General features: G+C 43.2%; 1 protein-coding gene across 4 annotated transcripts; it reads left to right on the top strand.

The window, feature by feature from the left end:
- The first annotated feature begins 4,772 nt into the window (after positions 1-4,772).
- Positions 4,773-23,831, top strand: UTP14A (UTP14A small subunit processome component). Of its 4 annotated transcripts, none has more exons than XM_049872333.1 (15): positions 4,773-4,856; positions 5,893-5,965; positions 6,830-6,900; positions 8,383-8,447; positions 10,095-10,237; positions 10,518-10,673; positions 14,844-14,963; positions 15,062-15,156; positions 15,773-15,896; positions 15,980-16,057; positions 16,522-16,912; positions 19,279-19,682; positions 20,414-20,607; positions 20,742-20,841; positions 23,423-23,831. In XM_049872333.1, exons 1-15 carry the CDS (start codon positions 4,810-4,812, stop codon positions 23,693-23,695), a joined length of 2,334 nt encoding a protein of 777 aa, XP_049728290.1. In that variant the 5' UTR covers positions 4,773-4,809; the 3' UTR covers positions 23,696-23,831. The 4 variants fall into 4 exon arrangements, with proteins under 4 accessions (XP_049728290.1, XP_049728289.1, XP_049728292.1 ...); XM_049872332.1 differs by having other exon boundaries at positions 19,261-19,682; XM_049872335.1 differs by having other exon boundaries at positions 19,261-19,682; positions 20,414-20,519; positions 23,423-23,510.
- The last annotated feature ends 792 nt before the right edge of the window (positions 23,832-24,623 follow it).

The following is a 24,623-nucleotide window of genomic DNA, read 5'->3' as shown; positions in this document are numbered from 1 at the left end:
CATTCTAGAAATGACAAAATTACAGATTTGGAGAACAGATCAGTGGATGCCAGGGGTTAAGGAGGAAGTGGCAGTGGGGGGAACTGCGTGTAGACAAATTGTGGTAATAGAAATTTTCTGTACCTTGACTGTATCAATGCCAATATCTTGGTTGTAATACTGTATTAGAGTTTTGCAAGGTGTAACTATTGGGGGAAACTAGGTAAAAGATACACAGGATCTCTGTATTATTACTTACAATTACATGTTATTATGAATTGAATTATGTCCCCCAAAAATGTGTGTCAACTGGGCTAGGCCATGATTTCCACTACTGTGTGATTGTCCACCATTTTGTCACCTGATGTGATTTTCCTATGTATTGTAAATCCTATCTCTATGATATTAATGAGAAAGGATTAGAGGCAGTTATATTAACAAGGCAGGGCTCAACATACGAGATTAGGCTGCATCTTGAGTCAACCTCTTTTGAGATATAAAAGAGAGAAGCAGCAGAAAGACAGGGGGACTTCCTACTACCAAGAAAGCAGAGGTAGTAGCAGAGCCCGTCCTTTGGACCTGGGGTCCCTGCGCTGAGAAGCTCCTAGACAAGGGAACTGTTGATGACAAGGACCTTCCACCAGAGCCAACAGGGAGAGAAAGCCTTCCATTGGAGCTGGGACCCTGAATTCAGACTGCTAGCCTACTAGACTGGGAGAGAATGAACTGTTAAAGCCATCCACTGGTGTTATTTCTGTTATAGTAGCACTAAACAACTAAGACACGTGAATCTACAATTATCTCAAAATAAAAAAGACTTACGTGACATAATGGACGTAAAAGCACTTTGTAAGTTACAAAATTATGTACAAATAATTATTCTGCATCCTTGGTGAGAGAAATAGTATAGAACTATTATGACTCTATTCACTCATAAATTCAAAAAACACTTATTGACCCACTACTGTGTTCAAAGACTAGGCTAGATGCTGCAAGGCATACAAAGTCATGAACTTATGGTAAAATTACAATTGATGCCATCTTGTAAGTTTTGGCTGAGCCTGGGTCCTTCCTACCATGAAGAAAGCAGAGTTAGGAGCAGAGCCCGTTCTTTGGACCTGGAGCGTTGAGAAGCTCCTAGACCAGGGAACTATTGATGATCGTTCTGTAGATCAATAAAAATATCAATGTTTTCTTAAAATGTCTTTATTCACACTTTATATAAGTCGCTATAAGTCAGAATCAACTCGACAGCAACAGGTTTTTGTTTTGTTTTTTATCTAAAATTAAGAAAACCTCATCTTCCATTAAAAAAAAAGAATTCAAAGTGACTCGAGGGACGTAGCAAGCAATTCTCTGAGGTTGAAGAGGTAGACAAAGACTAACGAGTTTTTATTTTATCTTGAAGGAAAAGAAGGGACTATTTGCATCTTTTAAGCAGGGGCACAACATTGTATGAAGAGAGACTACTAAAGACTGAAAGGCTAGTAGAAAATAATAATTATTGTAGCTAATATAGATAGACTACTTTCAGTGCTGGAAGTGATCACTCGTCTATGCCAAGAAATATGGAAGACAGCTTCCTGGCCAACTGACTGGAAGAGATCCATATTTATGGCTATTCCCAAGAAAGGTGATCCAACCAAATGTGGAAATTATGGAACAATATCATTAATATCACACGCAAGCAAAACTTTGCTGAAGATCATTCAAAAACGGCTGCAGCGGTATATCCAGAGGGAACTGCCAGAAATTCAGACCGGTTTCAGAAGAGGACGTGGAACCAGGGATATCATTGTTGATTTCAGATGGATCCTGGCTGAAAGCAGAGAATACCAGAAGGATGTTTACCTGTGTTTTATTGACTATGCAAACGAATTTGACTGTGTGGATCATAACAAATTATGGATAACGTTGCGGAGAATGGGAATTCCAGAACACTTAATTGTGCTCATGAAGAACCTTTACATAGATCAAGAGGCAGTTGTTTGGACAGAACAAGGGGATACTGATTGGTTTAAAGTCAGGAAAGGTATGTGTCAGGGTTGTATTCTTTCACCATACCTATTTAATCTGTATGCTGAACAAATAATACGAGAAGCTGGACTATATGAAGAATGGGGCATCAGGATTGGAGGAAGACTCATTAACAACCTGAAAAGTTTTTTTTTTTTGTTATGCAGATAACACAACCTTGCTTGCTGACAGTGAAGAGAACTTGAAGCACTTACTGATGAAGATCAAAGATTATGGCCTTCAGTATGGATTGCACCTCAACATAAACAAAACAAATATCCTCACAAATGGACCAATGAGCAACATCATGATAAAGGGAGAAAAGATTGAAGTTGTCAAAGATTTCATTTTACTTGGATCCACAATCAACAGCCATGGAAGCAGCAGTCGAGAAATCAAAAGACGCATTGCATTGGGTAAATCTGCTGCAAAAGACCTCTTTAAAGTGTTGAGAGGCAAAGATGTCACCTTGAGGACTAAGGTGGGCCTGACCCAAGCCATGGTGTTTTCAATTGCCTCATATGCATGTGAAAGCTGGACAATGAAGAATGGATGCCTTTGAATTGTGGTGTTGGTGAAGAATATTGAATATACCATAGACTGCCAAAAGAACCAACAAATCTGTCTTGGAAGAAGTACAACCAGAATGCTTCTTAGAAACAGGGATGGTGAGACTACATCTCACATACTTTGGACATGCTGTCAGGAAGGATCAGTCCCTGGAGAAGGACATCATGCTTGGTAAAGTAGAGGGCCAGCTAAAAGGGAGAAGACCCTCAACAAGAAGGATTGACACAATGGCTGCAACAATGGGTTCAAGCATAGCAATAAATGTTTCATTCTGTTGTGCATAGGGTTGCTATGAGTTGGAGCCAACTTGATGGCACCTAACAACAACAACAAAGTGTGACAGGTGCTATTCTAAGAGATTTTTTTATTCTAGTATTTTATGTAAATTCATTTAATCCTCACAACTACCCAATATATTATTATCATCCCCGTTTTAAAGATGAGGAAACAAAGGCACAGAGAGGTGAACTGATCTACTCAAGAATTATGAATCTAGTAAGTGGCAGAGCTTCAAAACTCATGCTCGTATCCGTATGCTATAATGCCCCCCTTTACTCCAGTAGGTTACTGGACTGTAATCTAACAGGTTTAAGAGTTCAAGGGTCTGAACTAATACAGTGGCAATAATGACAGAAAGGGGGAGAGATATGAGAGATTCAGAAGTAAAATTGATAATGTGGGGAACAACTGGAAAGCATAAGGGAGGGAGGAATCTAAGATGGCTCTCAGACTTCTGACTTGACTAACTGGGTAGCTGATGGTGCCAGTCATAGAGATGAGGAATACAGAAGAACTCTAGCAGAAAAGATAGACATTATTTGACATTTTATATTTGATGTGCCTGTAGGAGCCCTGGTGGCACAGTAGTTAAGAGCTACGGCTGCTAACCACAAGGCTGGCAGTTTGAATCCACCAGCTACTTCTCAGAAACCCTATGGGGCACATCTACTTTATTCTATATGGTCACTATGAATCCAAATCGACTTGATGGCAATGGGTTTTTTAAATAGGTGGGACAAAAAGGTGGTCACCCAGAAGGCAATCAGAGATACTAGTCTGGAGCTCAAGAAAGGAATCTGTAGATGTAGATTTTAGAGTTTTCATACAGGTGTTAAAGGAGGAACATGTGGAATAAGCAAATAGAGCTGAGAACAGAATCCTGGGGAACATCAACATTTAGGGATAAAGTACAGAAAGAATCAAAGAAGACTAAGGAAGACGGTCATGAAGATAAAACACCATGAGAAAGTGGTGTCATGGAAACTCAAGATGGAATAGTTTCGACAATGAGAACATTGTCTTTAATTCCACTAGAAAGTAAGCTCTATGAAGGCGTGGCACATGTCTGTTTTGTTCACCAATGTATCCCCAGTGCCCAGAGGCCTGGCAATAGTAGATTGTCCAAAACATTTCCTGAACGAAATGAAAACAAGAAAACAACAGTATCAAATGTCGTACCTAGATCTGGTAAGACAAAGACTGAGAAGTATCCATTTTATTTAGCAACTTTGGGTGTCATCTATGATCTTGTCCAGAGCAGCATCAGTGCAATGGCGGACAAAGGCAAAATGGGGATGACTTTAAAGAATAAATGGCAAGAAAGTTTTCGTGCACTACTTTTCGACATTCTTTTAATTAAAAACAAAAGCTGATGGAAGTGAGGATGTGTAGCCCCTGACACGGCTCATTCTTGGATAAAATTCCGTTGCATAGGAAAAAAAGAAACAGTTGCAATTGCAAGTTGCAATCACAGGTTCAAAATGGATTTTTCCTTAACATGGGAGGAAACCTGCTTTGTTCACCTTTGAATCGCGGGAGCCTAGCACAATGCTTGGCACTTCACAGGCGTTCAATAAAACCTCGAGCTGGCCAGCGGCTGACTTGCAGGACGCTGTCCCACACGGACAGTCCCTGGGATCTTCCTTTTTGTGTAAACCAAAGGATCGGCCCGTTCCTGACAACACAACCACCTTGGGCCGCTCAAAAACCAAGGCCCGGCAAGACGGAAACGTGCACTCCAGAGAGCCGAGGGGTGGGCGGGGACAGCAAAGCCCCGCCCGCTGGCAGACCATTAATCTCCAGCCTGTCGTTTCCCGCAGGCCTCCGGAAGCGCCTCTAGTTTCTCGGCCCACGCTGCTGCGCAAAGCGGAAGTGCAGTGATCTTGTCGCGCGCGATTGGTGAAAGCAGAAATTGCTTTGCGGCGGCACGGAAATTACTTCCCTGTCGACTTCCGCTCTGGGCCCATGTGTAAGAACGAGGCTGAGAAGATGAATGCGACCTCAGCAGAGAGGTGAGGGCTGGAGGGAGATTGGGTCCCATTGGGGATCAAGTTCTCCGGTTTTGGGGAAGTGGGAGCTGCCTTTTAACAAATGATTGGGGTTTCCCTACTAAGGCCTCGCCAGTCATTACTATTTCTGGGATCAGTCTTTTAAAACTTCTAATTAATTTAGTTTAATTCGCACCCTTTGCTGCTTAGCTTTTTAGCCGCAACCCTGTGGGCCCTGATGCGACCTCTCCCTCTCCAGCTAAGTTACTATGTTTCCCTTTACTCGCCACGTGACTCCTCGTCTGCGGGCTTTAACCCTCCGCACAGGCAATACATTGTTCACTCCGCTCTTCTTGGAAACCTTTGCTAATTGGAGTCATTCTCGATGATTTCTCTCCTCTGTTTCATGTCCCCCTCATGGAAGAACTAAGTATAATCCATTTAGTAATGGTTGGTTTGCAAATGTTGGTATATACTTTTAGGTGATAGGAGACTCTGTGTTTCTGGGTACGAAATTTTTTCAGTTAAGCATCTATTTTGCCTAGCAAGCACCAGGGAAAACGGCTTACACACTCAACTGCTTTTATCCATTTCCCTGTTTCCCCATTCCTGGGAACAAGTGATCCGGTGTCACTTACGAGTAGGCTGCACCTATATGGGTATCTTCATTGTGGATGATGCTTAGAAATACAATTGTGAAACTGCTTTGCCTCAAGGGCCAGCAAGAGCGTTTTCTGCCACCTTACCTAGCGTCTGACATTTTTTAAGCTTCCCAGAGGTCAGTGGGAAATGTAGTGCCAATCACTAAAGAGTGTTAAAGCGTCTTCATACAGTTCTGTACAGGCATCACCAACCACTGAGCGCCTCTTAGAGGGGATGCCTGACTTTTGAGGTCTACATGTCTCGACAAATTTCCAGAGGCATTTATACTGTTTGGTTTGTACCTCTTCCAGGGGGTAGGGTTATTCCACATTGAGAACTGTAGTTAGTTTTAAAGATTGTTTTAAAAGAAGAGAAGTTATTTCCACTGATAATATTTTTCCATTGCTTCCTTTAATAGCCTCCTGGCTTTGCGCCAACAAGAACTAGTAGATTTGCCAAAAGACTACCTCTTGAGCACCAGTGACGATGAAGTAGGTGACAACTGCTAACTGCCCTCTCCACTTTGCTTCCTGCCTCACAATTCAGCTAGACAACACATTCCTGGAAGGGAAAGGGGTGGCAACATTGTATATGTTTGTTCAAGTCTCTCAAAGAAATTACAAACAGTTATTTAGTGTTTTATGTACATGACATTGTATTAAGTGTTAAGGGGATCTGAAGAATATGTAAGATACAGGCAAGGTCCTCAAGTTCCTTAAGTGTAGTTGAGAATATAAGACCAAAATACATGGTCCTTATTATATGATTTCCCAAGTTTGGATTTCTGTTGGGAGTTACTTAATTATCTACTGAAATACACACTTACAGATAATATTTTAAGCTGGATCCCCAACAGATGCTGTAGGAATTCCAATTCTTTTTTCCCTTGACAAAACTGATTAAACTGGGGGCCATGATGGGGGGGGCAAAGAGCACCTATTTTAATGACAAGGGGTTTTGTTTGTTTTCTGGTTGTTAGTTTTTTCTCCTAGGAAAAGCCACCGTGGTGTGTGGATACGAGTTACACTATGTGTCAGGGTTTCTGTGAGTGTTAGATCACTCTATATATGTTATAAAAAAAAAAAAGAAGAAGCATTATTCTCATAGCATTTTCTTCCCAAAACAAGATAAAGGCATGGCATTATCTCCCAGGTTACTAAGGACATTCTAAGCTCTTAATGAGGGAGTTTGATTTGTGATGCAGTTCTTTCAGTTTTTTGCTGGAATGCCTGCACACTAGACCTCATTTGATTCCCCAGTTCTCCAATGACAGAAAGAACGATTTTGCATGGGCCTCAATTTCCATGGTGTCCTCTCATTATACTGATTTGTTTTTTTTCCCTTTCTGTGTCTAGGGGGACAGTGATGGAGAGAGAAAGCATCAAAAGCTTCTGGAAGCAATCAGTTCCCTTGATGGAAAGAATAGGTAACATTTCCACCAGTTTGGGCGGGTTATAATTAGCTGAATTCCATGAGACTTACCTGCAACTAGCGTTTATTGAGTGCCTAAGGTCGCTATGAGTCAGAATCAACTAGAAGGCAACAGGTTTGGTTTTGGTTTATGACAATGAAGACTTGAGTGTCAGTATAGCATAGTTACTGAGAGCATGCACATACTTTGGAGCAGGGCTTTGAACCAGTTGGGTCCAGTTTGACCCCTGCTGAGAATTTGCATTTCTAAAAAGTTCTCAGGAAGTCATACATAAGAATCACAGATTGTAGGCAAGCTGTTTATCCTCTCTGCAGCTCAATTTCTTCAACTGTGAAAGATTAAAAATAGCATCTACCTGTTGAATTGGCATAATTTTTGTTGTGTGTATTTTCACCACAATATAGAAAAAAATTTTACTACGTAATCGCACTGGGTTGTGAGCAAGGGTTTGAACTGGTTCTTCCAGGTTTAGTCATGGCCAAGGAAGCAATACCAAAATAGACCCAAATTTTTTTAATTTAGGGGAACTGGAATGGGAAAAATTTCAGGTCAAAGCCCTGCTAGAAACCTAATCTCCCTCTTAGAAAACAAGGGCCGCGTACACATTGCATAGCAATTTTCTTGCCTATCAGATTTTGCAGAGAGTCAGAAACAGCGGTACCCACTCAAAGATGGTGGTGACCATGCCACTTTGAATGTGTGTCACTCTCCTGAGTCCTGATAATCTAGTCTCATGCATCAGGCTCCTGAAAGGGCTCACTATGCCTCTTCTGTGTCTCCCATTCCAGGGCTTCGACCTGTAATTTTTCTCATTATGGTTATGGTTCCGGATCGCCCAGATTTTTAAAATTTGGGTCTGTTCTGGTTTCACTTCGTTGGTCGTGACTGAACTGGTTCAGAGCCCTGGTTGTGAGGTTTAAATGAGATAATAAGTGTAAACCTCTTAAACCAGTGCCTGGCATATAGTAAACATTATATAATTGTTAGCTGTTATTATCATTATTGTTATTATTATGTTAGGCACTGGTGCATTTGAATTCTTGCTTAATCCACATTTAGAGTCTTTTGAAGCATTGAGCAGGCATTATCTATCCCCGTTAGAAAAGTTAATTGACTTGCCCCAAGGTTAACCAGCTCATAAGTGGCAGATTCAGGATTCAACTCCAGTTGTGTTTGAATCCCAGCCCAGTTCCTTTTCCACTATGCATTCCTTGTATTGCCTTGTGTTTTTGAGGGGCTGAGTCTACATTAAGAGGAAAGATGAAGGCTAGACTATCTCAACTCATTCTTAATAAGACAAAACATTCAGGGTTGGTAAATACAAAAGTCCATGTTAGGAAATGATTGCCTTGTGATGATGAAACCTGACTCTAGAAGAGAAATACCCAAAACTGAAGCCTTGTTTGAAGAGAGACATGTTTGTTCCCCCAGCAAAATGTGTCCATTTCTACTTTATTGTGATTTGCCTAATTTCAGGCGGAAATTGGCTGAGAGATCAGAGCCTAGTCTGAAGGTGTCAGAGTTCAATATCAGTTCTGAAGGTAAGTTGAAGGAGGATAGATGTCCGTGCATGGAGCTCGTGGGATTCCAAGAGCATAATGGTCACCTCACCCCCCAGGAACTCTGTTTTTCATGTGGTTAATCATACCATAAATGCCTATGAGAGTAGGCAAGGGGTAGTCAGATGTCCTGAGTTTCTTCTGTTTCTTCTAGGCTAGGGTCAAGGCCTCCTACAGGGCTTGATGGGATACTTCTGGGATAGAGGGATATGAAGATGGCTGCCTCTCACTCGCTTAATCATGCTTGGTATTTGTGTAGCTCTTTAATGTTCACAATTTCATTTTTATTTCAGTTCTCAGAACAACACTTTGAGTTAACTGGTCACAACAACACTGAGTTAGCTGGAGATCAAGAGAGACCAAATTACTTACTCAGGGGCCTTCACCTACTACAGTGTTTCTCCAAACCTTTTTTGTTTTTTAATCCTCCTCCAAAGGAATCTTTTTAGACTCCCCGCCCCCCCGTAATTGCCACACACACACACACTCAAGAAATTAAATACTAAGGAATAAGATTGTGTTGGATAGAGTAGAGCTTTGGAGGAACACAAAACTTTGTAATTTTTGAGATTCCACCCCTCCCAATTCAACTTTCACCCCTTTGAGTGGATGGGGGCGCAATACCCCCCCCCAAAAAATACATGAATAGTAAGCGGCAGAGCTGAGATTTTAACTTGATACCAAGTCAAGATGCCAAATCTTCTTCACCACATTTGCAGTTTAGCTCGAATGAGCTTGCATTTGTAGTAACTACTAGTGTAACCTCTCAGAACAAGCAACAGTGTGTTTCAAGGTTATCCACTCAGCAAATATTTATTGACCTTCTACTATATATCAGTATCAGGAACTGTTCTAGATACTAAGAATACAGTAGAGGATAAGACATGAGTTCTTGGGGCTTACATTCTTTCCAGGGAAGACAATAAGAGAATTAAAATAAGACAATGTAATAAAGTAAGTGACCCCTTTAGATTCTTCTTGTACAAAGGCACAAAAGTTGGTGAAGGGAGGGCTCTGAAAAGGCAAAATTTAAGCTGCAATCTGAATCATAAGACTCAACCATGCAAAGGTAGGGGAAAATATTCCAAGTGAAGGACCAGCTAATGCAAAGACTAAGGGAGAAACCCTCTTGGCATGTTGTAAGAATAGGAAGAAGGCCAGTGTGACTGGAGCACAGTGGAAGCTAGAGATGGCATGAGATTGGAGAGGTAAACAGGTACCAGATCCCATAGGGCCATGTCTTTAGATTTATTTTATTCCAGATGTAATAGCCATTGGAGGATTTTCAGCGGTATCGTGATATGCTGTGATTGTATTTTCTGTGTACGGAAGTGAATTGCACAAGTGGGGCAAGAGTGGAAGCAGAAAGACCAGGAGTAAACAAATGATGGTGTTTTAAATAAATGGATTTTTCTCCTGTCTTCTAATCACCCACCCCCAACACATTTGGGAATGTAGGAAAGTGATGGTGTCACTGTGGCTAGGAATAGGGAATGGAAGTCAGAATTCTTCCCACTTCCCTCCACATTTGCCTGTCCACCAGCATTTTTGGCTGAGGCATCTCCCTACATGATACTGAGATTGTGCCTCACTTCTCAGTCTGACCAGAAAGTTTGGCCCTTTGTACAGGAACAAGAGAAAAGCTGGTCCTTTCAGATCTGCTTCAGCCCACTAAAACTTCATCCTCCTTGGCCACTGTGAAAAAGCAACTGAGTAGAGTCAAATCAAAGAAGACTGTGGAGTTGCCCCTTAATAAAGAAGAGGTTGCACGGGTAAGTTACAGAGACAGTGGTCCATTAAGGGCAAGAAATTGAATTGACAAGGAAAAACAGGCATATAAAAGAGGAGGAGAAGTTGTGACTTCCCCACCATGGAAAAGATTAAAAAATCATCCAGGGGAAATTGCAGTCCGGAGAAATAAACAAGCGCTAATCACCAGCATCCTAATTCTTTCTTGGGCTAAGAAACATTGCCTCCTAATTTCCTGTTAGACCTTTGAGTTTGATACTTAATCTTGTGGCTCTCACCTTTTATGTACCTTGCTTGCTTCAGATCCACAGAGAAGTGGCATTCAGTAAAACTTCCCAAGTGCTCTCCAAATGGGATCCCATAGTTCTAAAGAACCGGAAAGCGGAACAGCTGGTTTTCCCCCTGGAGAAGGAGCAGGCAGCCTTTGCTCCCATTGAACACGTGTTAAGTGGCTGGAAGGTGAGTACAAGAAAATGAAACCAGACCTCAAAAGGGGAGGATGCAGATCCTGGAGATCTCAGAGCCTGCACTTGGTTCGACTGGACGTGTTAAGCCTAAATTCCAGCTTATGTCAGAAAGGGGGTGGCATAGTTTCGTTGTCAGTTAGGCAATAGCCAAAGTAGTCACCATTAGTTTGCAGTATACGGTACATGGTTATTTCATGTTTTTCTATTAGAACATTAGATTGCCAGGATAGAGGAAACATAACTGTGCTTTCTTTTTTATACCCCAGTTTTTAAAGGCAAGGAGGCCTGGTGGCACAGTGGTTAAGGTGCTCAGCTGCTAGCCAAAAGGTTGGCAGTTCGGACCCACCAGCCGCTCCGCAGGAGAGAGATGTGGCAGTCCACTCCCATAAAGATTTACAGCCTTGAAATCCCTATGGGGAAGTTCTGTTCTGTCCTACAGGGTTGCTAGGACTGGGAGTCGCCTCAACTGAAGTGGGTTTGGTTTTAAAAGGCATTTAAAGCTACACGTTGAACCTAGAAAAATAGCATTAATAATGGTGCCTTAGTAGTAGGGTTATATTAGCAATGGAACCCAAAGTCTGTAAAGGAATACCACTTTAAAATATAATGTATTACTGATAATGATCAGAATTTTAGCAAGTAAAAAAAAAAAACAAACCTGATGCCACTGAGTCAATTCCAACTCATAGCGACCCGGTAGAACTGCCCCAGAGGGTTTCCAAGGCTGTAATCTTTACAGAGGCAGACTGCCACATCTTTCTCTCACAGAGCGGCTGGTGGGCTCGAACTGTTGACCTTTTGGCCAGGAGCCCAGCACTTAACTGCTGCAACACTAGGACTCCTCGTTATGATTCTGAGCTGCAGGGGGGTAGGGGGAAGGTATTTAAGAGCAGGGTTTCTTGAACACTGATCTCTGACAAAGTTTTCATCTGATGCAAAAGGGGAAAAAAGCTGTGAGTATGCACGTTTGGTGGGTGCAAGGCTGCCAGCTTTGTTGTGAGGTTTATTCTTCCACTTTAATGGTGTTATCTTTTCTCCTAGGAAGTTATGGTGTATTAAATATTAAGATTGGGGGCAGAATGGTAGTTATGCCCTTACTTGGCAAAATTAAAAGTTGGCAATCCTATGCTGGTTCCTGAAGTCTCAAAAGTTTTCATCTGAAACCCAAAAGTCTATGAACAAGTGCTTTAGAACAGCCAGCTCTTCTTTGTATGGAGTCTGCAATGGGATGTTCTGTCTTAAATAGAAAAATAATCAAAACAGCACTGCCCAAACCATGAATACATGATCTCTTTGTGCTTCTCCTCTGTACTTTCTAAAATTCCGGGAATAATAGTGTCCTGTGTTTGGGGAAATTGAGATAAGTAAAGCTAATCAAAATAAACATTGTTTGCTACAATAGCTGGAAATTGAGCGATTAGTTTCTTACTACAGGGACGAGCTCTGTTTCCGATGATGTTGTAGAAGTTACTACCATTCTCGTTCTAGGGTGCTTCCTTTCCACATGAAAAAGAGATCAGGTTTAAAGTGTGGCTGCAGGATGGAAGGGGGACTTTAGGAAAAAAATTTAAGAGGTAATACAATTTGCAGGATTGAAAAATAAAAAGTACAGAAGATATATAGTGAAAGTCTGACCCTACCCCGTCCCCCATCTGCTCATTTTTACCCCGTTACTCACCCAGAGGAGACCTGTTGGCGTAGTGGTTAAGTGACAGGGCTGCTAACCAAAAGGCTGGCAGTTCAGATCTACCAGGCGCTCCTTGGAAACCCTATGGGGCAGTTCTACCCTGTCCTACAGGGTCGCTATGAGTCAAAATTGACTCAAAGCAACAGGTTCGTTTTTTGTTTTTGTTTTTTATTACCCAGAAGTAACCGTTTTTATTAGAGTCTTTTCTTAAACTTCAAGTTTCACTTATGTATTCATGCTTCTCTCCTTTTTTATTGAAAGGGTAACATATTACTGGTATCTGGCATATTTACTGATTTTTTTTTTCTTGGCTTATTAGAGCCAAAAGAAATAGTCAACAAATACCTATACTGAGTTGGTTATTAAAGATGGTCAGATGGTGGTGGAAGAGGTCACACTGAGCATGGCAACTCTCTTCACTCCGAACTAAGCTTCACATTTTCCTTCCCCAGACTCCCAAAACCTGCATTCTCTAACTCCGTTAACAGCATTACTCCCCGCCCTAGTCACTTAGGTTGGAAACCTTGGTCTTCGAATTCCTCCTTCTGCCCCTAACTGCCACCCCTCCTCAGACAGTGGTCCAGTGCTGTACATTCTGTCTCTGATACCTCTTAGGTCCCTGTTTCCTCTGCGTTTTTCACTGCCCTCGTTACCTTTCCTTTGAGATATTACATGCATCACCAGGATTTGCTTTCTAAAACACCAAACTGTTTGTCACTCCCCTGCCTAGAATCCTTCAAGGGTGCCCCACTTACAGAATAAAATGCAAACACCTAGCGTTTAGTTACGCTGGATAACACAGTTCCCTTGCACACCACTCATTCCATGTATTTTTGCTTTTGCTCATCTCTGTTTGGAGTATTTTACCTTTTCTTCCTGACAGAGCCATACCTATGCTTCAAGGCCTAACTGAAAAAGTCACTTCCTTCCCCACGCCTTCTAACCGATCTCCCAATCAGAATTAATTTTTCCTTCCTCTGAGTACCCCATAGAGTAGCATCTAAACTGTTAACATTGTTAACGGTGTGTGCGTGTCCCTTTCCTCTGAATGGCTGTGAGCTCTATGAGGACAGGAACTATCTTAATCAATTGTGTATTCCTAGCACCCAGCACAAGTGCCTGGAATGTAGCTGCAATCAATACATGTTTGTAAATTCAATTGAATTGAAGGGAGATTACAACGTTGTGATATAAATCACTCTGTAGCCTGTGATTGATTACTACTGCAAATACTAAAATGGAAGAACATGCACCTTTACTATTCAGTAGAATAGGTTTATGGTTAAATCAATAGCCTCATGTAACATGTGATGATACATGTTTATGTATTTGCCCAGATATTTGTTGAGTTTAATACTGACCACAATATATATGGCTGTAGAAGAAAACCACATGTAATATGTGTGTGAGGGTTGGAAGTGGATCTGTTGCCTGGGGGCTGTCTTTGTGATCCCCTCGGCCTGATTGCTTTAGCCATCCTCACAACATCAGTCAGCACGAAGTGGGGTATTTTGTTGACATATCAAATAACACAATGATAGTTCACACTACCTAGCATGCAAAATAACTGGAAACCAGGGAATTGGTGCCAAAGTTAGAAAATGACCAGAGTTATATTTGAACTGTCAGGAAGCAGACTAATTACATGAAGGTCATCTTTTTTAAGACAATGTCTCCCCGCCCCCCTTTTTTTTAATTGTGCCTTAGGTGAAAGCTTACAGAGCACATTAGCTTCCCATTCAAAACTTTATACACAAATTGTTTTGTGACACAGGTTGCAAGGGCTGTGTCCTTTTGTCCTCAGGAACTTAGAACACATACCCCACCATAAACTGTGTGTGTAGAATATGCCTTAAAATGTCATGTTTAAAAAAAAAAAAGTTGAAGTTCCCCTATGAGCTATTATGCAGATCTGTCTCCCAGTTGTACCATCAGTGGTAAATAATGCTTATTTTAAGCTCTAATCTTCCTTCCCCTCCCTCTAGAAATAGTTCTGAAAGGAGGCTTATGACAGGAATCTGAGATTCCTAACTCTAAGGTAATAGCTGTGTACTTCAAATATACATAACAATACAGGGGCAATTTGGTCTTGAGACTATCAAAACTGTGACAGTCTAGTACTATTGTTACTTTCTTCTGCCAGCACTTACCTGATGGGCATCCTGCTTAGTTTCTTAAGAGAATGTTTTACATATATTGGTAATCTGAATACAGAGTAATCCCCCTAGTAATATTAGAGAGGAGCCTCAGTCCCCTTGCTTTTGTCTTAAATCACAATAAAGCTTTATTTACACAGCTGCACAGTGAGACTCCAAGTGTTCCGTTGCACCACCTTCTCTTGCTGTGTCAACCAATCCTGTCCAGTTGGCATTTCCAGTTATAGTGTCATAAAACAGGTGGTCATAGGAATGCAAAGAGGGAGTTGTTATAAGAATATGGGTTAAGACTTAGAATGTTCTGTCATACCTCCTTAAGGCAAGAACTCCCCTGGAGCAGGAAATTTTTAACGTCCTTCACAAGAACAAGCAGCCAGTGACAGACCCTTTACTGACTCCAGTGGAAAAGGCCTCTCTTAAAGCCATGAGCCTGGAAGAGGTACGTGGAATAGGCCCTCAAACACACCTAGACATGCTATATTTCTCCTAGCAGTTTCCCTCAAGCCCAAGAGTCACTGTAAATATCATTCGTTATAGGCCAAGATGCGCCGAGCCGAGCTTCAGAGGGCCCGGGCCCTGCAGTCCTACTATGAGGCCAAGGCTCGAAGAGAGAAGAAAATCAAAAGCAAAAAGTAAGGTGGCCCCTGTGAACTAGCCTTGGTTTTGACAGAAAAAAGTGATGGGGCTAACTCATGAATCCTTAGGAAAGAATCTTTGACACGGTAACTGGGGTCATGTTGAAGAGATCCCAAATAGGGGTGGCTAGCCTTTTTCCCCCTAGCCCAACCTCATAGTTTTGCCTACTTCAGTAATGCCATGTTGTCCTCTGACTTTGGCTTTCATTATTGATTTTGCTAAAAAGAGGACTGTTGAATGACTGTCTCTTCCAGGGCATCAGAGCATGCTTCTGCAGAATGATCTCTGTATTCCACAGCTGTTGAGGCCAGTTGGGCTTCCTCCCTGCCTTTTTTTTCTCTTTGGAACTTATTCTGCTCCTCCCTTGGGCTGTAGAAACACAGGGGACTCTTTACTCTTCAGAGATTTGCTCCTGGGAGCTGCAGGGACTAAGCCCTACCAGTCTTCCCAGGCCCCAAACTGGCTTCCTACAGTCAGTGGTCTCTGAGGAACAGGATGTCCATTCCAGCCCCTGCATGGGGAAGCCCCTTGGGTAGCATGGCCACTTTTGTGTGTGGTGTCAGCGCTTTAGCTAAATCTAATTTCTTCACCCATATCCCTCTTACCCTATAGATACCACAAAGTTGTGAAGAAAGGAAAGGCCAAGAAAGCCGTAAAAGATTTTGAGACTCTGCAGAAGGTGGATCCTAGTGCAGCATTAGAAGAACTGGAAAAAATTGAAAAGGCCAGAATGATGGTGAGACATCCTCTGGCCTCCACTCCTTTAAACCAGCTTTCCCTGGAAGTGGATAAGGATCTCACTCTGTCTTTTCTTTCCAGGAGCGAATGAGCCTTAAGCACCAGAACAGTGGGAAATGGGCCAAGTCAAAGGCAATTATGGCCAAATATGACCTAGAGGTAAGAGACCATCAGGGTGAGAGCACAGATGGAATTAAAGGAAGGAAAGGAAAATTGGTCCATAAAGGATACTAGCAGAAGCAGAATTGGGGAAGAGCCATGAGGATAAATGGAAAACCAGGACTCTAAAAAGGCATCAGGAAATCCCTAAGGCAGAGAGGAAAATGACCAGGGCTAGGGTGGAAAAGAGGAGATGGAAGGGTAACAGCATTGAAGGCAAGTCTAGTAAAGGTGGCAGAGATGAGCTTTTTCTCTTGCTTCACATGTCAGTTCCTCAAGGACAAAAAGTTTGTCTTCTGAGTTACCCCATAGCTATTAGTACAGTGGTGTGTATGAAGTTTAAACGATAGGTACTGTAAGAGATACTTATCCAATTGAGAGAAGACGGTTTTAAGAAATGGACCAGGAGAGGTGGTACCGTGGTCACTAATGACAAAGCTCTCTCCTGTGCCTCCTTCGTCCAGGCTCGCCAAGCCATTCAGGAACAATTGGCCAAGAACAAAGAGCTGACACAGAAACTCCAGGCAGCATCTGAGAGTGAAGAAGAGGAGGGAGATGTAGAAGAGAATGGACTCCTTGTCCCTGATGTTGTGCACAAAGTCCACATGAACGCAAATGAGCTGAATCCCTGGATGCAAAGAAGTTGCACCAGTGATGCTAAAGAGGCAGAAATCCAGAAGGACCCTGAACAACTTCCCGAGCCCGTGGCCCACCAGGATTCAGAAAGTGAGGGGGAAGAAAGTCCAGTAGAAGAAGAAGAAACTTTGTTGAAAGAATTTGAGGAAAGGCGATCCCTTAGGAAAAGGCCAGAGCTCAACCAAGATGCTGAGCCTGCGGGCCGCCAAGAAGCACAAGGTGAGTTACGGTGACACGGAAGGGTAAATACCACAGCGTTACAGACGGTGCAAGGAAAAAGTAAGTGTCCACCCACACCCACGCACAGCCATTGGGCTCTGGGGACTTTGAAGAGTGCGTGCACTGGGTCCCTGAAGAGAAATTAGTTCGTAATAACCATTTTTCTTAAAAGGCATTTAGTAAGCCATCATCTGCCTGGCTGTCTGGTGTGGGCTCTGACACATTTTCTGCTCTTGGGGCTCTCGGGCGTAGACAGCCCTTCAGAAAGGCATAACTCAGTCATCCTTGAAGGAATGGCACTGAAGTGCATTACAGTCCCCTACGCTCCAGAGAGAAGCACGTTGGTAAGATAGCAAACCTGGGGAAGTCCACTTACACCTATAGACACGCGTGCATAGATGGATTTTGAGGCACTAGGAAACTTCTTCAGAACATTGCTGCAGTTTTTGGGTTTGTTCTGTACCTTGAAGAGATTTTTTTTTTTTTGCAGTAGTACACAGCTGTTTATTTTTAGTCTGTTTTGTCCTAACCAGAAAAAAAAAATCCCCATTAATTAAAAAAAAAATCGCTAAAATACATTTTTTTTCAAAGCGTGGGTATAACTCCCTGTACTTCCTTCAATTAATAGGACCAACCATGAAAATTAGGTGGTTATAAACATCTGTGCCATACTAGAAATATGCTTATTCTTTTCATCTTTTTTTAATTGTGGTAAGTACACCCAGAAAACAAAACATTTGCCATCTCAATGTTTCATCTTCTTTAGATAGATGCTCATCCCTTTTTTATTGTGGCAAAAATATCTGCAACAAAACATTTTTCATTGTAACCATTTTTAAGGGTTCAATTCAGTGAGATTAATTACATTCACCATGTTGGAGAACAGTCACCACTATTCATTTTATCGTGAAGGGCTTTTGTATTTATTAACACTGTTAGCGCTCTTGAGACAGGTCAAAGAGCCCCCACTCTTGGGGCAAACCAGAATATTATAAAGCCTGCCTAGGAAACTGTCTACATTCCGAAATCACCTGGCTCTCTGGATGAATTCTCAGATCTGACTGTATTTCATTCGAGGAATAATGCGTTTGGATGACAGCACGAATCTGTCTTTACATGGAACCAATTTATTTTAAAAGAGCTGTCATTTAGAATGTTGAAACTTAGGGTTTTCAACTGGAGATTTCTGGAATTGATAGTTACAGGCAGTCACTTCTGGGGTGGGTTTTAGAAAACAGCAGTGCAGTGTCCTCCTGAGCCCCCTTTAAAAGCTGAGCCCCCTTAGCCGCTGTATGGCTAGCTAAATGTGTAGAGCAAGTAGCTGTGGTGTGGAAGTATGAAATTTGGATTTCCTGGAATAATGAAAAGCATTTTCCTAAAAGAGTGGGAAGTAGTGGACCCCCAAACAGAATGAACGCTAGAACTTGATTCTTGAGAAATAAGCATCCATGTGTCCAAAGGCCAGAACTCAGAAGCTTCTTGCAGTGGCTTCAAGCCAAAGTTAGAGAGCAGGATTAACTTGGGGATGGAGGCATTTGTAGTCAGTGCGAAGGACAGTTTAAAAGTATGTCACTGCTACGTTGCCCTCAGGGTGCTTAGAGACTGGTGGCATTTGCTCAGATGTTGCTAATGACTGGGAAGTGTGAGCTACATCCAATGCAGAAAGCAGCTACTTCCATCTCTTCTTGAGTTAGCCACAGCAGCTTATGAAATAAACTGTCTTAAGATTAAGATAGGGGACAGAGATTCTAGAATCAAGAGAAATCTTGGGTAAGGTTTTTACAAATAGTAAAGCATAAATTAAGGAGCCTTGGTGGCACAGTGGTTAAGCACTCGGTTGGCGGTTCGAACCCACCCAGTGGCTCCGCAGGAGAAAGTACAGCCTAGAAAACTGTGGGGCAGTTCTGCCCTGTAACATGGAGTCACTATGAGTCAAAATTGATTCAAGGGCAAACAGCATAAACTACAATGAAATTGTATTCAGAGGTCACCTGTTAAAATGGTTCCCTTTTTATATTTGGAACTTTGGGTGATCTGTACAAGGAAATTAAGCTACAGTCCCAGTTTTACAGTGAGTCATTGGCAAAGCTGGGAATAGGACCCAGGATGTCTGCTGCTTTCCAACATGATGCTTTTAACTACCAAAGGGCACTGCCCACCACTTGACAGGTAATGCTTAGCGAACTTTCCAGAAGATCTTATATATGGAATCTTCTCTTCCCCATCTGTCCTTGGAATGTCTTCATTGGTGTACCTGGCACCCAGTGGATGCTTAACCGATGCTCGTTGTTGAGTGCGCTCAATAAATGCTTGTTGATAAGGCCCCTTCCAACCTCTTTTTCTCACAGCTCTAATTTTTCTCCCAGATGCTAGCAGCCAGGAGGTGCTATCTGAGTTGAGGGCACTATCTCGGAAGCTCAACCAGGAAAACCATCAGTCCAGGAAGCAAAAAGGGAATTCCACAAGGGCTGTTCTCCCAGTCCAGAGAGAGGAACCAGCCCAGGAAGAGGAGGAGCCCCTGTTGCTGCAGAGGCCAGAGAGGGTACAGACTCTAGAAGAACTGGAAGAGCTGGGCAAAGAAGGCTGTTTGCAAAATACAGAGCTTCCCAGACCTGTGTTACAAGGGCAGGAGACAGAGAGGAACCCAGATGATCAACCTGGTGCCCCCAAGAAGAGGAAAAGGAAGGAGCAAATGATTGATCTGCAGAAGCTCCTAACCACAAAGTCTCCTTCAGTGAAGTCTTTGGCAGCTCCCACGACAATGGAGATGGTGAGCAGAGCCAGGGCTGTGGGCTGTTGTGGGGAGCAGAGCCAGTGCAAAAAGTGTCCTTCGGGCACAAGGATTAGAATCAGCAAAGCTTTGTTGTGCTGGGGTACATTTCAGTAGTTGAGAGCTCCAGAATAGTATGGGGTCAGTTTAGTAAATGCAGGTGTATGAGTGCTGCTGAGACCCCCACATCCTAAATCCTGACCCACCAAAGCCTCCCTGGGGTGACTCTCAGACTGTCCTCAGAGGAAGGAGGGAGTCACTCAAAGCTCTGACCAACTCCCAGGAATGATAACTCTCGGGTGAATCGTTGTGTTGTTGCCAGGGTTTTGCTTTATTCAGTGGGGTCCCAGATGGTTCGAGGCTCCTGCTTCAGTGACTTGGAGCTGAGAAGTGAGGAACCGTAGCACTTGTCTCTCGGAGACACAGGCCAGAGGAAGCCCACATTCTGGCCAAGCCAGTTGAAGCGCTTACTTCTGTCACAAGCCATTCCTTCCTCCACCCTGCAGCTTCCTTGCTGAAAGTTTAAAATTGCATCATATGCTAATGAGCTAGGAATATTTACCCCAGAGAGTTGAAGACTCCAGCATACTTGATTTGTATTACAAGACCATCGTTGTTCAACACTCCCCCCCCAGGGGGCGCTAAAATGTCATGACCCAAACTTCAGGTGTTCTTGTGATGAACCACTGCTCATAAGGCAGGCTGTAGCTCTCACTCTTGTTTCTGCCCAGGAAGATGAAGAAGAGAGAGACCAAAAGCAGATGATAAAGGAAGCTTTTGCCGGGGATGATGTCATCAGAGACTTCTTGAAAGAGAAGAGGGAAGCTGTGGAGGCGAGTAAGCCAAAGGACGTGGACCTGACGCTGCCTGGCTGGGGCGAGTGGGGTGGTGTGGGCCTGCAGCCCAGTGCCAAAAAAAGACGCCGGTAAGAACGAGGAAGAACACCTGTCAGGAGGGTCCCGAGTTCTCCCACTTTGCCCCGAAGTGTCCTCCCTGCCCTTTTGACTAAGTCCTTAATTTAATGTTCCTTGTCGGGCATCCTGCTGTTTTGCTTTTCAGGTTTCTCATTAAAGCCCCTGAGGGTCCTCCAAGAAAAGACAAGAATTTGCCGAATGTGATTATCAACGAGAAGCGCAACATCCACGCCGCAGCTCATCAGGTGAGGGCTTCGAGGGCTCTTGTGCCACCTGCTTCTCTCTTGCTCGGGAGTAGCAGCCTCGTGAACTGTGTGGTCAGGAGGGATGTCTGATCTTGACCACAGAATCAAGTCTATGCTTGTTTCACTGGCTGGCTCTGAAAGTAATCATTCCAGATAGACTATTGCTGTTTCTATTACTGAACGTGAAGAAGGTTTAGACTAAAAGGATATATTCTGTGCAGCAATGGTGAGGCCCCAAAACCTGCACGTTCAACAGGTGCCTTAGATAATTCTCACGGAAATGAGGCTCACCAAACTAAGAAATACTACTCTATAGGCTTGTGTTTATGGTCAAGGTAATGTTTTAAAAGGAGCCCTGGTGGTGCAAATGGTTACCCGCTCAGCTGTTAACCAAAAGGTTGGCAGTTCAAACCCACCCAGCAGCACCATGAGAGAAAGACCTGGTGATCTCTTTCCGTAAAGAGTACAGCCTAGGAAACTCTATGGGTCAGTTCTACTCTATCATATGGGATTACTACGAGTCAGAAACAACTTGATAGCACCCAACAATAATGACAACAGTTGGTTTGTTTGGTTTTGTTTTTTAAACAGTTGCCCTTGAGTAAGTTCCTACTCATGACAGCCCCATGTGTGTCAGAGGAGTATAACTGTGCTCCATAGAGTTCTCAGTGACTGGTTTTTCGAAAGCAGGTCCCCAGGCCTTTCTTCCAAGGTACCTCTGGGTGGACTCAAACCTTCAACCTTTCGGTTACAGCCAAACACATGAACTGTTTACACCACCCAGGGACTATAAGATTTGAGCTATCCCTTGAGAAAAATGATGACAAACTGGCTCTTGTTCAAGACATTGAAAAGATTTAAAACTGCATTATATGCTAATGAACTAGGGATATTTACCTCAGAGAAATGGAGCAAAGTATATTGAAGCCTGTCATGTGGTATCCTGTAGGGCAGAAGTTGGAGGAGAAGCAGAATTCAATTCGAGGAAAAACTTTCCAGTAGTCGAGAGAGAAAATGGACTGCTCTGGGGTAGGAGCATGTGTAGAGGGAACTCAGGAATGAGGCTAGACTAAATGGCTTTGATGTCCTATTCAGTCTAAAAGTCCGTGACCCTGAGGTCTGTCCCCAGCCAGTATGATACTGAAACGAGTTGGTTTTTTCCTCTGAAAAAGGGGGGAGAGAACTGTTTAATAAGTATGGCAGAGAGGTGAGAAAACGTAGTGGAATAATACTCTATTTGATCTTATTTTGTGAATCAGAAATTCAAATTATAACTACCGCAGTCTCAGTTAAGGATATACAACCAGGAGATAGGCAGTGAACAGGCAGTTATGGGTAAGAAAGGAGAAAAAAAATGGGAGCTTTAACAGGCCAGGGTTCTAGGGGAAGGGTAGAATGTGAACCTCAGTATAGACCACCCTTCCTTTCCAGGGGTCTTGTCTATTTGTTTTTTAATACAGCCACAGGAAACTGACAAATTGTTTTCCAAGAATCTCCCTTGATTTTCCTCGTCTTTTTAATAAGCTGTAGACTGCAGGAGACTAAAGTGTGCTTCAAGCTGAAAGCAAGAACTCCTGAGACTCAGGATTTTGGCCAGGTGGTTTTTTGTTTTTTTTTTTCCCTACCCCTTGCCCTGGGTGGCATGCACAGATTCGTCGACCCAAATAAGAGATTCCTGTGACCCAGAGAGAATCTTTGCTTCGCTACCCTCAGGTAGTACTCAGCTTTTCTTAAGTGTATATCCCCCAAAGACTGCTGACTGACTTCCCCATTTTTCTGCTTGCTTTTCCCCCTCTCTGGCCATTGTGGAAGTACTTGAAGGTAGCATTTTGGTAAAGGGAGAAGTGTGCTGAGCAAGGAAATAGGAGCCCTGGCTTCTGCTCTCCCATGCTGCTCTGAATTTACTTGGGTAAATCATTTCCCCTCTTAGCTGAATCTTGGGGCTGAGGGAGGCAACCATTGCCATGCCCTCCCCTGGTGCATTTCTCTCTAGAATGTGACTTGGGGTTGGACTAGATAGACAGTCTCTCCAGGCCTTCGAGCTCTGACACTCTGTGATGCCAAAAAAGGATGAAGCTAAGCTTAACAGCCTGGTGGGGTTCAGGATTCAGAGGTAAATCTTTGGGCCCCTTAAACCACAAATTCTACATATCAAGGAGAGAAAGGAAGGGAGCAAGAGCATGAAGAGGAGAGGAGAGTCATAAACTCCATGGGGATACACAAATACCCAGGTACTTCTTGAGTTCACAGTGTTAGAGAAAACCACTCTGGCGCAGCAGCCCTGGAGCTACTGTAACTACACCAGGGCAGCATCAGGGTGGTTTTTCAGTCCCCGAATGGTTGGATAGACTTAGAGAACTTATAATCCAAATTAATCCAAGTTAGGACTTTCTACTCCCAAATGTCCTTAAGCTAGGTGCATTGGAATGCCTTGAGTTCTCATAGCTTCACTCACTGTGGACATCATGTAGAACTGTGGCCTGGGTGCCAAAACCGTGCCTGAGCAGTTCCCGCTGGACTGAGTATACAACTGCACCCCAGGCCTGGCTTGATGCCCAAGTCACTCTTCCTTCCTTTCCAGGTACACGTGCTTCCATACCCATTCACCCACCATCACCAGTTTGAAAGGACCATCCAGACCCCTATAGGATCTACGTGGAACACCCAGAGGGCCTTCCAAAAGCTGACTACTCCCAAGGTGGTCACCAAGCCAGGCCATATCATTAAGCCTATAAAAGCTGAGGATGTGGGCTACCGGTCTTCCTCAAGGTCCGACCTCTCTATGGTACAAAGGAACCCAAAACAACTCTCCGTCCGTCACAAAAAACAGCTGAAGAGAAACCCTGTAGATTGAGGTACTGGACTTGAAGAGACATCCTGAGCCCTGACTACTTCCACCTCACTGGGCTCGGTGTTACCCTCAGCTGCAGAATCACTTCTAAAACTGGCCTATCCCACTGTGCCTATAGTTAAACCGCACTTAAGCAATAAAGGCTTTTTTAATCTATTTAACTAGAGTGTATTCCGTGTTGTCTCACAGTTTAATCCTTTTCTTTGAGTCAGACCCCTTTGACACTCCCCATTGCATTTCCCCAGCGGTACTTTTCAGGGGAACCTCATTTTCTCTGGAAGCTCCACTGAAACTTGTTCAGCATCACAGCAACACATAAGCCTCCACTGACAGATGGGTGGCGGCTCTGCTTGAGGTGCTCTGGCCAGGGTTCAGGTCTCCCAAAAGGAAGACGAGAATTCTACTGCTGAATTACCACTGCCCCCAAGGATTATGTAGTTGGATCTAAATCAGAGTTTAGAGAATTTGCCCTAGTCTATGATCTTAAAGGAGCCCTGGTGACACACTGGTTAAGAGCTCAGCTGCTAACCAAAAGGTTGGCAGTTCGAATTTACCAGCTGCTCCTTGGAAATCTTATGGGACAGTTCTCTGTCCTGTAGGGTCGCTATGAGTCAGAATCGATGGCAACAGGGTTACAATCTTAACTACATCACAGCAGATATGATCCCCCATAAATAACTACGAACGAAATGATTTGAAGATTCAGGGATAGTGACAAAAACATTGTATGTTCTTAACCTCTGAACTTAGAAACAGGATGCACAAACTGCAATTGGACTCTGCTCTGGACCCATCTTAAGACCAGGATGGTGCAAAACTGGCTTCTAGCCCTATAAGTCTAGCTCCTTTTTTTAAATTAATTTTTTGGTAAGCCTCTCAGCTTGCAGAGGTTGCTGTTTAGAGTAGCTAGCACTTGTTTTCTTATTCTCGT

The sequence above is a fragment of the Elephas maximus genome, chromosome X, assembly GCF_024166365.1.
Source record: "Elephas maximus indicus isolate mEleMax1 chromosome X, mEleMax1 primary haplotype, whole genome shotgun sequence".
Classification (NCBI taxonomy): Eukaryota; Metazoa; Chordata; class Mammalia; order Proboscidea; family Elephantidae; genus Elephas; species Elephas maximus.
This window is presented reverse-complemented; position numbering and strand designations above follow the sequence as displayed.